Here is a 15153-nt window from a genome sequence, read left to right as displayed (position 1 = left end):
TGCCACATCCCAGAATGGTGAATGGGCTGAAAGAGCACATCACAGAGAGCCCAGTCCCCTCTACTCCCACAGCTCTGCTGTCACTCTGATCTCTTCCACCTGACAAGAGATAAACCTCAAGTTTCTTGCACAAGTGCCAAATCACCCAGGAAGGTGAACTCAAGCATGCACAAAGCATTAGCACTCCTGGTCTAACACATCCCAAACTCCATACTCACAACTAGGGTCTAACCAGCTTTCTGCTTCACTGCTACTCTGTTTTCAGAGCCCCTCATGCAATGACACCACTGCAGTACAAAGAGATAGCCAAAACCACCCTCCTGCTCTTCCCACCAACAATCTTTAAAGGCTCAGCAACACTGAAGACCAGTTTAACACACATGCTCACCAAATTCTTCATGAGAGCCATGGGAAGGCATGGAAGCACTTGTGTCAGGGCTATGAAGAGGTTGGAATCTAATCTGCACATCCTGTAGGGCCCTGGAAAGAAACAAGCATCTCTGATCAGCTTAAGAACCAGCAAGAGAAGTCTTAAGGCTCAGAAGATTTCTCTTCACTGAACTAATTCCCTTGGAAAATGCTTCAGTGTTTTCTGCCTGTCACTGAAGCAACAGAAGCTGATCCTCACTCAGCCGTGTCACCCAGTTCTGACAACCAGGGCATTTGAGATGTTTCCCAGCACTTGTGTGTGAGCACCATTCTTAAATCACTCATGGCCACAGATAGGTAAGCTTGTCACACCATTAAGGGCTACCTCCTGGTAAGGCCATACAGCCAGAAATTTCTATGGGGCCAAGGAGCTTTTGTTATGAGCAAAAGGATTTAAGTAAGTTAAATTTCTACAGGTCACTGCAGGGTTAGGACAATCACAGCTGCACACACATACTCACTTGGTGTGCACACAGAAGAGTTTTATCAGCACGCCTGCTGCTGATTCAACAGCCCCGGAGCCCTGAGCACCTTCTGGAAAGGAGACAAAGGTAAAACATGAAGTTGCACGGAAACTACACACAAAGTACTACAAAAGCATCACAGCAGGATCAACTGATAGCAAAGAACAGGCACCATACAGATTCTCTTTATCAATGATCTGGACAAGGGCATCCACAGCACTCTCAGTAAGTTTGCAGACAACTCCACAGAATCATAGAATATCCTGAGCTGGATGGGGCCCACGAGGATCATTGAGTCCAACCCCTGGCCCTGCACAGAACACCCTAAGAATCACTGCACGTGCCTGGAAGAATTGTCCAAATGCTTCTTGAATTCAGACAGGCTTGGTGCTATGACCACGCCTCAGAGAGCCTGTTCCTGTGCCCAACCACCCTCTGGGTGAAAAACTTTTTCCTGATATCCAACCTAAACCTCCCCTGACTCAGCTTCATGCCATTTCTGTGAATCCTGTCGCTGGTCATGAGATTGAAAAGATCATTGCCTGCCCCTTGTGAGGATGCTGGAGGACTGCAATGAGATCGTCCCTCAATCTCTTCTTCTCCAGGCTGAACAGACCAAATGACCTCAGCCACTCCTCATACAGCTTCCCCTTCACCATCCTCATAGCCCTCCTTTGGACACTCTCTAACAGGTTAGTATCTTTTTTTATATTGTGGTGCCCAAAACTGCACATGGGACTCAAGTTAAGGCCACACCAGTGCAGAGCAGAGCAGGACAATCCCGTCCCTTGACTGGCTGGTGATGCTGTGCACCACGTTGGGCAGGAATGCTGATCTGCTGGAGGGCAGGAAGGGCCTACAGAGAGATCTGGACAGGCTGGATTGATGGGCTGAGGCCAATTGTGTGAGGTTCAACAAGGCCAAGTGGCAGGTACAGTGCTTGGATCACAACAACCCCCTGCAGCACCAAGGGCTGGGCAGAGTGGCTGCAAAGCTGCCCATTGGGAAAGGCCTGTGGGTGCTGGTTGAGAGTAGCTTAAAATAAGCCAGCATGTGCCCAGGTGGCCAATAAGGCCACTGGCATCCTAGCCTGTGTCAGCAACAGTGTGGCCAGCAGGACCAGGGCAGTGACCACCCTCTGTACTTAGCACTGGTGAGGCCACACCTTGAATCCTGTATTCCAGTGCTTGACAACCCAGCTTAAGCCTGGTGAAGAAATTTTTCCTAACACCCAATCTAAACCTCGTTGGGCACAACCTGAGGCCATTTCCTCTTGTCTTGTCGTTTGGGAGAAGTGACCGGCCTTTCACGAGAAAGTCACAACCAGCCAGGAAAGAAATCCTGACCACACAGCAGCCAAATTTTGTCACCTACCTACACTCAAGCTGTCATTCTCCTCTTCTGCTGGGAGCACCTCAGTGTGCCTTAGCCGGCAGCGGCTCACAGCCTGGATGCCAAAGCTTAACACTGGGTGGGTAAGGAGGAACTCCGAGATGGAGCTAAAGTAAGCCTTGCCCTCCTCTTGGTTCTGCATCAGCTCCATCACATACAAGACCTGGAAGAATCAGAAACGGTAAATCAGAGCTTTCAGAGCAGCCCAAGTGTATGTGTGGGACTACAAAGCCCAGCAGCCAAACTAGTTTTGGAACAAGGGAGATGACGTGAGGAATAAAGCCTGGGTCTTGAAATTTGAAATGGAACACTCAAGGGAACCACAAGCACTACACTCTTAGGCAAGACAATGCTGATCAAGAACACAATCCTACTATGCCAGACAGAAGTATCTCCAAATGAGAGCTTTACAGAGCTTTACAAAGGGTGAGAAGTAATCCTTAAGGCTCCTCAGGATTACTCAGCTGAATTGTTACCCATTTTCATCTAACAGTGAAATTGCTGAGTCAACCTCTGCATTTTTATCTAACATGCAAATCCCAGACCTAGGCAGCAGAACCAGTCACACACAAGGCCAATTCTGCTTCTGTCACCATTGCCCACAGGCAGCAATAAAATGAACTACTTACTTTTCTCTGCACATCACTCAGAATGAGATATTCAGCAGAAAGGTCCAGGCAGACCTTCAGGCTGGGAAGAATATTCATGGAGCTGAAGATGTCAGGAGAAAAGCTACGTAGACAAATAAGAGGGAGGGGATGCAGACAGAAGGCAGATTAGCCCAACCAGCATGATTGCTATGAAACTGCATTAAATACCAAAAATCCCACAGAACCTTAAAGAGTTTACAGCCCTATTACAGTGCAACCACCCACTAGAACACAAACACCTTTGTTGAAATCAGTGCTGACATCAGCTAAGAAAGCAGCTGGGAGATCACACAATAGGATCAAGTTATGGATACTGAACACTGAAATGAAAGATGACACTTTGTCAGTACTTAACATGTTCCACATTCATAGGAGTACAAGAGCCAATGCTACAGATTTAAAACCAAAAATCTACCAAATCAAAATAACCTTTCCACAGGTTTTGGACCTTCTGTAGCATGAGGTGGAAAAAGCAGGACTCAGCTCTATGTCATATTCTTCCCACTTAAAGAGGGAAAATCATTTAAGCCTTGGATACTTTCTTAAGCTCTATCAGTATAGCAGCTTCTCATAGTTTAAACAGAAAAAGCACTAATAGGAAAAAATCCTAGATTGGTTATTGAATATCTAAAATTTCTAGAGAAGAAAACACTCAAGGTGTGCAGCCTCTCCTCATGCTACAGCTATGTCTATGCTTTACAGAACAAGGCAAAGACAGCAGGTCTTGGTAACACAAATAACAAAAGCATAAACTTCCCTGGCCTTGCCAAAGCTTGACCTGACAGTCTGGCACAGCTGAGAGAGCTTCCAATGACAGGTCGGAATGGCAAAGGAGGAAGCTCAAATTTGGCTGGAGTAGAACCCATTGGAGATCAGGGATCACCTTTACAAATTCAGTACCCCTAAATCCCACCCTTCAAGGGCATCCACCAACACGTACCGGACAGTCTGCAGACAGGTCCAGGACACCGTGCACCACATCTTCAGTTCTCTGTTCTGATCGGCTCCTGTGATGAGAAACCTCCAGAAGGGAACCCTGTAGGCACAACAGATCCAAGTTCTCTTAAAGAAGATCTGGTCCTTCCCAGAAAAGCTCCTCACAAGCTGCCCATGGCTGATTTTACCCAACTGTGGCTTAAAGTTCCCAGAAAATTCCTGCTCTGAGGCAGACTAGAAACCACTACACCCATCGGAAACCTTAAAGCCACAACTGACTGAAGAAACAGTAACAATAAAAGCTGTATTTTCATCAACTGCAGTTGAAATTTGGGAGGATTAACAGGCCATTTAAAACTGACATACCATAAAACCTGAGAGGACCCCTCAATTTAGAATTCTCATTACTTTCATAGAATTGGCACTGTGATTAAGGTCACTTTAGGTTGTGTTTCAGAGTCTTATTTATTTCTCCATCACTAGAAAATTTACTACGAAGAGGACAGGACTTATTTCTGCTACAAAGCTAAAATTTTTAAGGATGATTCAGTTACAAGGAACTCTCAAGGCAAGGCAGAGTTAGAAAACACGGTTAAACTTTAATAGTACAAGCACAGGATTGGGGACTTACTCTGGGTCTTGTTTTTTATGGTTGTCACAAAAGAGCAGGCAGGAAAGAGGTCTGCCTTCATGGGGTTTCCACTCGTGAAGACACCTGGGAATAAATCAGAGAAAACATCCAAGTGTGAAGGGAATGGTAAATGCGGAGGATGCAGACACTGAACACACAACTTTGTGCTCAGAAGCCACAAAGCATTACTGACTTGTAGCTCTTTACAAGTCTTATATATAAAATAAGGAGATCACAGCCCATGCAGACAAATATTGTTACCAATAAGTAAATAAAATCCTATGTTGCCATTTGGTCTGGTATCTTAACAAGGGTACAATGCAAGAAGAAGTCAACCTTGAGAAGGACAGCTCAGAGCAGCTTCCTGCATTTACATGGACAGTGCAAAAGAGTTTGACTACAGCCTGTGCAAAGCACAGAACTCCCATTTCCAGACACAGCCCTCTGCTTTTTCCATAAGCCTACGATATTCAGTGATGCAATTTTTCAGCAACAAATTACAAACATTTAAGTTGTATCTTCATAACGTCCTGAGAATGACCATCACAGATGATTCTGTATCAAGGAAATTCTCCCAGAGAAAATACTGCTCTTTTTTCCAAGATCTTTAGTTTTCCAGTTTTCCAGTTACCTTGGCTCATCCTGTCCCTCAATATAGATCTGCCAGAATTTTACAAAACCATCATGGCTTGCTGTGGCCAACACAGTTCCATCTGGAGAAAGTGCTCCCTCGCTCAGGCACTACACAGAGGGGGGAAAGAGACACAGAAAAGTAATTGTATAGCTTTTTTTACTTTACAAGAAGAAAAAGCTCTATCTTCAAGCAAGAATTTGACTTAACAATCTGATAGTAGAGAAGGCCAGAGCGATTTTTAACAGAAACAGGCAGCTTCTAACACTAAGCATTTTAACCCTTCACAGAACAATTGACAGGCACCCTCTTTCTTGCTAATAATAAACCATCACCTTTTCCAGACACCAAATTCAAGTACAATGGCTGCTGCCACTGTTCTTACTGCTATTCATGTTATGAATAGAGCTCATTTTGGTTTGGGATTTTCTGGCTTTTCACAATCATAATTGCTTCACGACTGTTTTTTTTACAGCCAACTGTCCTAAGAACTGCAGCTCCTGAGACACTATAACCCAAAGAAAACCAAACAAAACAGGTTTGTACCGTGCTGTGGCCTTTCACCACGATGAAACCTTCTTTGATATCAGGCACTTCCACCGGCCAGGAGCTGTTGTTGGTTCGGATGATGTCCAAATCCCACACCTCTGCCTGGAAAACAAACATGTAGGCAACACAGGTTTATTTTTACAACCACTGGTTTGATCCACAGAATTTCCTAGATCGTTATCTTGTATCCTGATACACCAGCCCAATGGCAAGTATGTGACACAAACCTTCCCATTTCCACCCAATTTGGCCATTAGACGCTTTCCTGGCACTGCACATAACTCAGAGAATTGCACTTGGCATTTGTATCTGCTGCCCACCAAGCCCCTCCCCTGGGTACTGGCTCACCCTGAACAGACAAGTGATATCTCTGTTTCAAGTGGTCCTTGGAATTTGATGGTGAGCAGAAGTTATCCCCTTCTATCCCCCTGAGGCCCAGAGAATGATCAGTATGACCTCTCCTGGGAAGAGAGGAATCTAACACCTTACAGGAGGATCTCCAACATGGACTATACAGGAGCCTTTACAATTCCACTGCAAACTCAGCTCTTTCCTCCATTAATTTTTTCCTGCTAATGATAATGTTTCCAAAGTAGGGTTTCCTTACCCTGTCCTCATGCAACAACGCCAATGTCTGACTTCCCTCCTCCCCGCTTTCCTCGTTATCATCTGGGATGAAAGGGCACCAGATGATTCTTCGGAAGGTGTTCAGTGGAGTATTGTCAGGTCGCTTGATGTTAACCAAGATCTCCTCTCTGATCACCAGGGTTAAGAAATGTAACATTCTGGCTCTGTTACTAATGCCCAGCAATAACCTGTTCAGGCTTGGGCTGCTGTTTTAATACTGTTAAACCTCAAGATTTTTTTGGGCCATTGATTCAAAAAGAAAGCAGGTAAAGGGATTCTGCTGAGAAAGCAGCCAAGCTAGAGTTTCTTCACTGACAGAAGACCTTCAGCTTATAAAAGTTCATAGGTTCTCACAATTTTCTCTTGCAGCCTGCAGCGACAGGATAAGCACAACAGGGGCACACAGCCACATCTGAATGAGCAATCCATGTGACGGCTAATGATTAAATGATTTCTGTTAGCATTGCAACACTATGACAGAAAGACAGAAGAGCTACCACATTTCCCCCAGCTGAGTGCTCGACTGCATCACTACAAATCAGGTCTTCAACAACTACTACCACCTTTGCTACAGTTGCTTTTGAAACAATGGTACACAACTAAAATTAAAAACCTACACTCTGAGGTGACATACCTCACACATTTCCCAGAAGTACTGAGCAATCACTCCTAGCAATTAAAAGGAAAATATTTAGGGTAATGAACACTGAAAATAAATTTCAGGGCCACCAAAAGGATGACAGGTTTGGAAGAAAGATAGTGAGTGAAAGGGAAGTATTACATCCTCTTCCCCAGAGAAGTAACTGAGGAAAAGAGCTAGAACCAGGCAAGACAAACCTCTGTCACACAGCTGAGGTGACACTGTCCATGCCCAAGACCAGCTGGTACAGACTGACCCTTCTCACTGACTACTTTGCCTGGACCAGAAGCACTGAGGTGCTCCTAGAATTCAAGCAATGCAATATCAAGTAATGATTGTGCTGAATGCAGGTAAAAGTTGACTGATTTGATACTCTGGAAGGGGCAGAACTATCGACCTTCCCCCTGTAAGCTGCTGTTCTGCAAAGGCTACAAATTAAATGGCAATGTTGAGGTTGCCTTCACATCTAACCATTACACAGAGACTGACAGGGGGTGTATTTGGACAAGATACTGGATTTTTTCTTTATCCATGGCCAGGCGCCAGACAAAAAGGTTGCCAGCCTCGTCCAGGCAGGCCAGCTGGTTGGAGTTGAGGTGAGCAAAGGCCAGGTCTGCCACGCCTCCTGTGAATCCCTTCAGCAAGGTCCGCTCAGCAGTGCTGACGCTCAACACCCGCACCATAGCGGAGCCATTGCTGGCAGCTGCAGGACAGAGAGAGGGAGAAGTCACCATTTATGTCTGTGGTTTCTCAGCATAATTCTTGTAAACTTCCCATAACTCTCATAAACTTCTCATAATTCCCAGGATTATCCTTATTAAAGACGGTTTGGTTAAATGCCAGGCCTAAACCTTCATCCCGAGCTCGCTCCACCTCCAAGGCTGACCTCCAGTGACAGTCAATTAATTTTATTTGCAATTTAATTTTCAGTTACTGCAGAAAAGGAGTCACTGAGAGGCAGATAGCTCACACACACGTTCTGTAAGGGGAATGCAAAAGGCATGCACATTCACCCTACAAAAAGCACGGCTTTTTGGCTTGCATGACTGAAAAGAAGGTGCTTCAGAACACGTGCACACTAAGCAAAGTTTCCAGCTTCCCCTTTTCAGACAGACATCAATCACTACAAAGAAGGCGGACTTACAGAGATCATGGTGCTTCCACTTCCTGATGCCCACGCCAGCCCTAGCAAACCACTCAGCTTCCCAGTGCTACTGCACCCAAGCTTTTAAAATATTTTTTAAAAGGGTGAGACATCCTTAAGCTACTCTACAGTAACCTCAGCTAGGAAAAGGCACAAGAGCAGAGTAGTAGATTTCTTAAAAGACCAGACAAACTGGTGTGAGAACTGAGAACAAAGAGACACAAACACTCTGTGCTTCTATGAGAGCAGAAAGAGACACTATAGATAACTCTACTCATTTCATAGAACTGTTAAGGTTGGAAAAGACCTTTAAGATCATCAAGTCCAACCAGCACCACCCTCATGTTCACCACTAAACCATCGCCTCAAGTGTCATATCTACATGTTTTATGAACACTTCCAGGAATGGTGACTCCACCACTTCCCTGGGCAGGGCAGTTCCAACATTTTAGAATCCATTCCATGCAAAAAATTTTTCCTAATATCTAATTTAAACCTTCCCTGGCACAACTTGAGACTGTTTCCTCTCATCCTGTCACTTTCTTTCCCATATGCTGTCAAACAATCTTTCCCTGTGTTGTTCAGCTTTTCTCTACTCCACAAGACACTGCATCTGCGCTGCTCTTTGGATCCTCTAAATTTAGCCTTAAACTCAACTCTAAATTTATGCAAGCAAATCCATCACAAACACTTATCTGCTCAAATTACTGTGGGGCTGTTTCTGTGCTTAGCTACAGAGCAGCTTGTTTGCTGCAGAAATATTTAATTAGAGGAGGAATCTGATAATCAGCTCTCCAGTAAAACCAATGTAGTCCTTCAACTTTTCCTGCATCCCCACTGAGTCCTTCTCTTTTATTTCTAACTCTCCCACATAACAAACTCTTCTCTTCACCTTCGCTTATATTCCCTCTACAACAGCACTCTGATCTGGGTATTGCAAGGTGTGTTTCAATTAGTGCCAGTTATATCGTTCTGATGCAAACTTTGCCTTTCTTAATGATACAAAGAGCAAAAGAATACGAATCACATCCAAAACAAGAAGGTATCTCACCTCTAATGGCATAAGCCAGGTAAGAGTTTGAAACAGCTATCAGATTGCCATAATAGTATTTCTGCTCCCAGTCATATCTAGCAACAGGCTGTATTTTCACCTGTTCAGGAGAAAGAAAACAAAACATGAGAAATGTCTGGAATTATCTTTTCCATCTTTGTGGTCCCTTAGTTCACTGCACACTAAGCAACAACTTGGAATGGAAAATGGAAAAACACAAAATGGAAAATTAAGGAATAAAGTTGAAAAGGGCTGAGCAGATCAAGACCAGAGGTCTCTCTCCTAATCATTAGCATTTGTTCTGAGCATGACTTAGTTCTCTGCTCAGCACCAGCTCTAATTTCAGCATATTGGTTCTTGCAGCTCTGACCTGCTGGCCAGAGCCCTCAGCAGGACTGACGCCAGCAAAGCAGCCAGGGAAACCCTCCCTTCAGGGTCCAGGGAGAAAACAATCAGCAGAAAAATCTTGTTTGTGGAGAAAGGACACTTCCCCAGGAGCCTACAGCTTAGATCGTGGACTTCTGAAAATTAGAGAATAACTTGGCCAGACTCTGGAATAACAGGAACAATCAGTTACAAGATACTGCTCCAACTTTTTTCCCCTTGTTAAACTCTTTGACAAACTTCTACCTAATTACAAGCTCCTGTGACACAAAAAAAAAGATACTTATTTCTGTTTAAAAATATTCAAGCATGAGCTGATGTGACTAAAAAAGAGACAGACCATGAGACACACCTTTCTCTTGCTCCTTACCTTGTTACTCCCTCTGGCCTTACTGGTGATGCTGGAATCACTGCTGGCCACTATCTCCACATCTTTTGCTGATATCACTAAGCAAGTGGAGCTGTCGTCACCAGAGAGGCAGCTTAAAAAAAAAAAAACAAACCAAAGAAGGGGAAAAAATCAGACAAGACTCAAAGGAACAGAATATTTAACATTTTATGTTAAATTCATAATTTTAACAGCAACACAGCAGGATTTGTGCATCTAAGAGCTTGAGCCGAACAACTGAAAACAGCTGAGTCTTCCTTCCCTATGTGTCACGGGTTTGAGAGAGTCAGACACCTGCTCTGTTGAGCTTAAAAACCTTCAGTTCATTTGACTTGAGCACAGACCTACATTTGATTCAAGTCCCCAACACTGGAAGGTGCAAAGAAACCAAAACCAACCAGTTGAACCTCATCAACAAAACAGTGCATACTGCTTGTGGTTCTCATGGCATCCTCTCTCAAAACCATCACCAGAGAACCCAAGCAAAAGCTACTTCCATGAGCTCTGCAACACCTCAGGTGGCTTGGGTCCCTGAAGGAGTCCTGCTGGGCATCTACAGGGGAACCACAAGTTTCAACCAGAGCCCTGATGATTTACATTGCCCTGACCTGCAATTTTTACCATGTACAGTCCTGTTCCCCTCCTCTGAACAACTCTGCAGATATTCTTCAGTTCCTGAGCTGCAAGGATGGCAGATTCCAGGCGTCAGCCTCACAAAAGCTATAAAAGCTCTAACCAAGAGCACTGGCCCACAACTGCCACCTGAACTCAACATAAAACCCATTGTCAGACTCCCAGCACACAAGTCCACGCTCAAGAGAACCAAATTTGAGCTGTTTTCTATTCACTCTCAGCATTTCTTTGACAAAACTTACATGACTTGTTTCTCCTGCAGGGCTCCTAGAGAGATGCTGCGATGCACTGGCTTGGCCAAAGCAGGTCCATCTCCGCTCCCAAGGGGATCAGGCACCAGCAGCCCATTCAGGTCCCCGTTATACGAATTTGATGGTCTCTGGTTCTCATTCACCGAACCTGAGGAAAAGCATGACCAGCTGTGCCCAACATGCATTTAAAAGAAACAGCACTGTGTGAAATACACCACCCCCAGATGCTGCTTTGGTCTGTCAGGTAGAATATGCTGAACAGGTTGGGAAAAGTGCTCTATGAAAAGGATGTGTAAGAGACCTCCCATGGGATGAGAAACTCACCTCCACACATTGAGTGAAACAGCTCTTTTTCTTACACAAGCCATTCCAGCAGATCAGAGAAACACCAAAGAACAGGTTTCAAGGAACTTACCAGGCTCAAGGAGCAAATAGCCTTAGATCAGAAAGACTAAGCTGGTAATTCAGGTTTACTGAATCAAGTGCCAGATCAAAAGGCTCTTGACAGGTCACTTCTAACCCTCACGCCTGCAGAGAGACCGCTGAAAGCCAGCAGTGCAGGGATCAGCTGCAACATTTGGGGCTGGCTGGAAATCATGCATTTGTTACTTTCCAAAACTGGCTTCTGATTGCGTGACCTGACCTTGAAGTCCAGGTGTTTAAGTAACTTTGCTAGGAAACTGCAGCTGTGCCTATGGGATTCCCGTATTTTTCCCTTGGTTGAACAATCACATAGAAGTTTATAGCACTCAAATTTTGTGTAAAGCAGCCATTTTTTCAGAGCCCCAGCTGTGCTTTGAAGAGTGTGTGTGCCCTGACTTTGCACATCTGGCCTAGCACAAGCTGCTTGGTGGCTTCCATGCCTTCTGAAGACTTTAGGAGGAGACAGATGTAACAGGGGGTGAAGGGGACTCTTCTTCTTCACTAGCAAGGCAAATATTTGATGACCCCCACTGGAGAGCACAGCCCCTCCATCTGCACACCCAAGGCAAAGCTGCCTGTCTCAGCAAATCCTCGCTTGAAATTTTCACTGGTTTTGAAACCCAAATTTCGTATACTGTTGCCAGGTAACAACGGCTGCTCAGCTCTTGCAAAATGGCTGCTCCCAGGACCAGAATCTCCCCCGTCACTGGCACATGTAACAAACCTAAACATAACTGTGAGCAAGAGGCACATCCTTCCGAAGTAAGACAACCTTTCCGCTACTGAATAAGCTTCAACAGATCAGGGTGCGTGCTGCTGCCTAAAACAAATCTGCAACTATTCATTTGCCAGAAGAGTATTTTAAACTTGCTGTTTATAAAGAGTCATTATGGACACAGAAATGTGCAGTGACAGGGTACCCCAATGCAGGGGCAATTTGGGCACTCACCTCAGTGTACCTGCACTGCATGAAGAAAAAGCAGCAGCACTCACACAGCACAAGGAAATTCAGGTCAGGGAAAGTGATCCTGCAACCACCTCACATTGGTGCTGTGCTTGCTGTCACAACATTAAGATGTGCCCCTTATTCCCACAGCATATGGTGGGTACTTGTCCAGTTGCAGCTACTCCCCCTGACAGCACTTTATTCTTTGTGACCAAAAGCAGGAAAATATTCCCCACAGAAAAAAGCATCCAGTCTCCTAGAGAAAGATGGTATGTGCTTTGCTCTATTTGCATCCACAGCAGTGTCTCATGTAAGCAGTGCTGCTCTTTTACAGACAGCAGGATGGTGATGCTTGCTCCATGGGAAAAAGAAAGGAGGAAACACTCCCCAGAGGCTGATGGGCCCAACAACAGTACACTCAAGTTCAGAAATGGGCACAGGTCATTCTGTGTTAGTGGAACCCAGATAAGCACACCTGCTACCTGTGCACAATCCTGGAGGAATAAAAGAAGGGAAGAAGCTCTGTTCAGTAAGAACATGAACTAAACCAAAAGGTTAAGCCAGACTGGTAGATCCAGGCCTCTAAGGCAAAGAAGAGTGTTTGTATTCATTACCTTTTCAAAGAGCACAAGCAGTCAGAGCTGAGACACTGAACTCTTCCTGCTCCCACCATCAGCTGCACCAGGAGATGCCAGCCTGTACTGAACAGAACACTGCCCTGATAAACACCACGAGCAGGGTAAGCCCACATAACACCTGGTTATCAGCAGAGATCTCTGCATGGATTGAAGGATCCTGCCCATCACCAACAGGGATGCTCCTCAACAGCCCAGTGGCACTGACAGCCCGTCTCCATGTCCCAGCAGGCAGGTCCATGCTTTGGCAACAGCTACTGAAGCATTGGATGAAGTTTGCCAAAACTGGGAGAAACTGTGTCAAGAGAGACAGACTGAGTAGTGGATTACATTTTCACAATCACCAAACCCAGCAGAATTTAAAAAGTATTGTGACAGTTGTAAACTCTTTAGAGCAGGGAGTGTTTCTTGGCACGCGCCTGGACAGGAGCTAGGGGAACGCAACACTGCTCACAGCTACCTACACCTGGTACTGCCAAACTTGAAGGCTCCCCTATTCCTCTCCCCTGGCATCCTAACAGGAGTTTCAGAGACTTTCAGCTAACATATGTACCCTTCTTCTTCCCCTTACTATGTCAGTCTTTTCAAGTTTATTTGCTGTGACCCAAGCAGTGATTTCTGCTGAGAACCACCACAGGTTCCTTCTGTGAACTTCCTGCCCACTTGCTCCTTTTCCTCCCAACTGCCTTCTTGTGCACTGGAGTTGACAGAGAAGGGAAAAAGAGAATGAATAGGTAAGAATAAGAATGAAAAGAAATAATCCATACTCTGTCAGTAACTCCTTGGCTTCAACCAGCAGGAGAAGCAGCTTCAGGAGAAAGTCAAGTCACCTTGAGCAACAATTCCAACCATTTCTCAACCACAACATATCCTTTCAGTTCAGAAACTGCTTATGAAATGAGTGTTCCCCATCTTTCCCATCCCTGCAACGAGTTCTCCTTTCAGTCTTTCAAGTACAATACTGCACTATGAACGAAAAATGTAATTTTCTTATAAGAATTAGAATTCAGGAATGTGCTAGCGCTCCAGAAACAAGAGAAACTATTCCAATTAATGAGAAGTTTCTCTACAGATAGCAAAGCTAATGAAGCTGCCTTCTTAGAGGTTTGTTCCATCATCTCATGTGCCTCTACAGCCCTCCTACAACAATCCCACACCCAGCCTCTCTTCCTTTTGGCCAAGCAAAAGGCAGCACATGGCAGTTGCTTTGGAGGTAGCACATTCCTGCTGAGTCTCAGGACACTTAGAAATTATGTTATTCCTGTCCTGCCTTTCCCTCGAAGGGAGTACAAGAGAGGCATAATTCTGTCCTCTACCCAGAGGCTAAGATCTTTTGGAAAAGCATTCACGTCTCAGCCTCCTTCAGACCGTTACCTCACCGCGTTTGACTGAAACACTATGGTAGGTTCAAAAAGGGGGATGAGAGAGAGCCTAAGCTACAGGAGAGTGGGAACACTATCCAGCTGACTCCTGAGCCGGCTGCTAATACTCTCACAGGCAGAAGGGAGCCCGCTGAACTCTGAGCTGAGATGTATACCAGTTCAAAGCACAGAGAGAAAAATTACAACCGCTTTAGGAGAGATATTTGTGATCCCATTTCACATACAAATGAGAGTGAAAAGTTTGTGTAAAGGGTGAACACGGCACTGATCTCAGAGCGGCCTGACAGCCCCTTCCACTCAGACCAGCGAGATGCCTGGGAAACATTCCAAGTACTCCTAGTAAGGGGGGACATTTGTGTCGCGGAGGTCGGTGCTGTTCAGCTCCCAGCAGCAACACCTCTCAGCTGAACGGAGCCCCGAGACCGCCGCAGCAGCGAGCTCTGGGGCCGACCTGCTCTCGCTCTGCCCAGCGCCAACAACCCCCTCCCTCAAGCGCGGGTCCCCAGGCCGGGGGCTCCTCTCCTCACCGGCCGGTCCCCACCGCGCCGCTGGCTCCGGGCTCTGCGGGGAGCGAGGCAGGGCCGAGCGGGACCCCCTGGCCCTGTGCGGGTCGGAGGGCGCTGCCAGACGCCCCGAGGCGAAGCGGTCCCGGCCGGGCCGCGAGCGCGACCACTGACAACCGGCGGGGCAGCGGCGCAACTGCCGAGGGGGTCCCGCGGCCCGGCCCGAGACAAGGCCCCGCCCGGCCTGGCCCGGCCCGGCGGCCTCTCGCGGCCCCCCGGCCCCCGCTCCTCACCTCCCGGCCGGTCCAGCTTGAGGATGTCCCGCAGGTGCTGGGTGGCGTCCTCGATGTCGATGCTGGAGCAGGAGGCCATGGGGCCCGGCGCGCCGCCCGCCCGCGCCGCCGCCACCGCGCTGCCCGGCCCGGCCCCGCCACCCGCGCTTCCGCCTCCGGCCCAGCCCTGCG

At 46.4% G+C, this 15153-nt stretch overlaps 1 protein-coding gene across 1 annotated transcript in view; it reads right to left on the bottom strand.

Moving 5' to 3' along the window:
- EDC4 (enhancer of mRNA decapping 4) overlaps positions 1–15112 on the bottom strand; it is a 33658-nt gene extending 18546 nt beyond the window's left edge. Inside the window, exons 1-14 of the mRNA XM_042027241.1 lie at positions 14983–15112; positions 10792–10948; positions 9899–10010; positions 9145–9244; positions 7463–7652; positions 6290–6437; positions 5680–5784; positions 5134–5243; positions 4503–4586; positions 3876–3971; positions 2915–3017; positions 2268–2448; positions 891–963; positions 389–480 (exon numbers count right to left, since the gene is read on the bottom strand). Of these exons, the coding sequence (XP_041883175.1) occupies positions 389–480; positions 891–963; positions 2268–2448; positions 2915–3017; positions 3876–3971; positions 4503–4586; positions 5134–5243; positions 5680–5784; positions 6290–6437; positions 7463–7652; positions 9145–9244; positions 9899–10010; positions 10792–10948; positions 14983–15061 (1630 nt within the window). The 5' untranslated portion in view covers positions 15062–15112. The remainder of the gene's footprint in view (positions 1–388; positions 481–890; positions 964–2267; positions 2449–2914; positions 3018–3875; positions 3972–4502; positions 4587–5133; positions 5244–5679; positions 5785–6289; positions 6438–7462; positions 7653–9144; positions 9245–9898; positions 10011–10791; positions 10949–14982) is intronic.
- Between the last annotated feature and the right edge of the window lie 41 nt (positions 15113–15153).

This window comes from Corvus kubaryi, unplaced genomic scaffold, assembly GCF_017639235.1.
Source record: "Corvus kubaryi isolate FWS band 111438036 unplaced genomic scaffold, C.kubaryi_AGA036_p1.0 37300, whole genome shotgun sequence".
NCBI lineage: Eukaryota > Metazoa > Chordata > Aves > Passeriformes > Corvidae > Corvus > Corvus kubaryi.
Note: the sequence above shows the minus strand (reverse complement) of the source record. Positions and strands in the feature narration are given on the sequence as shown.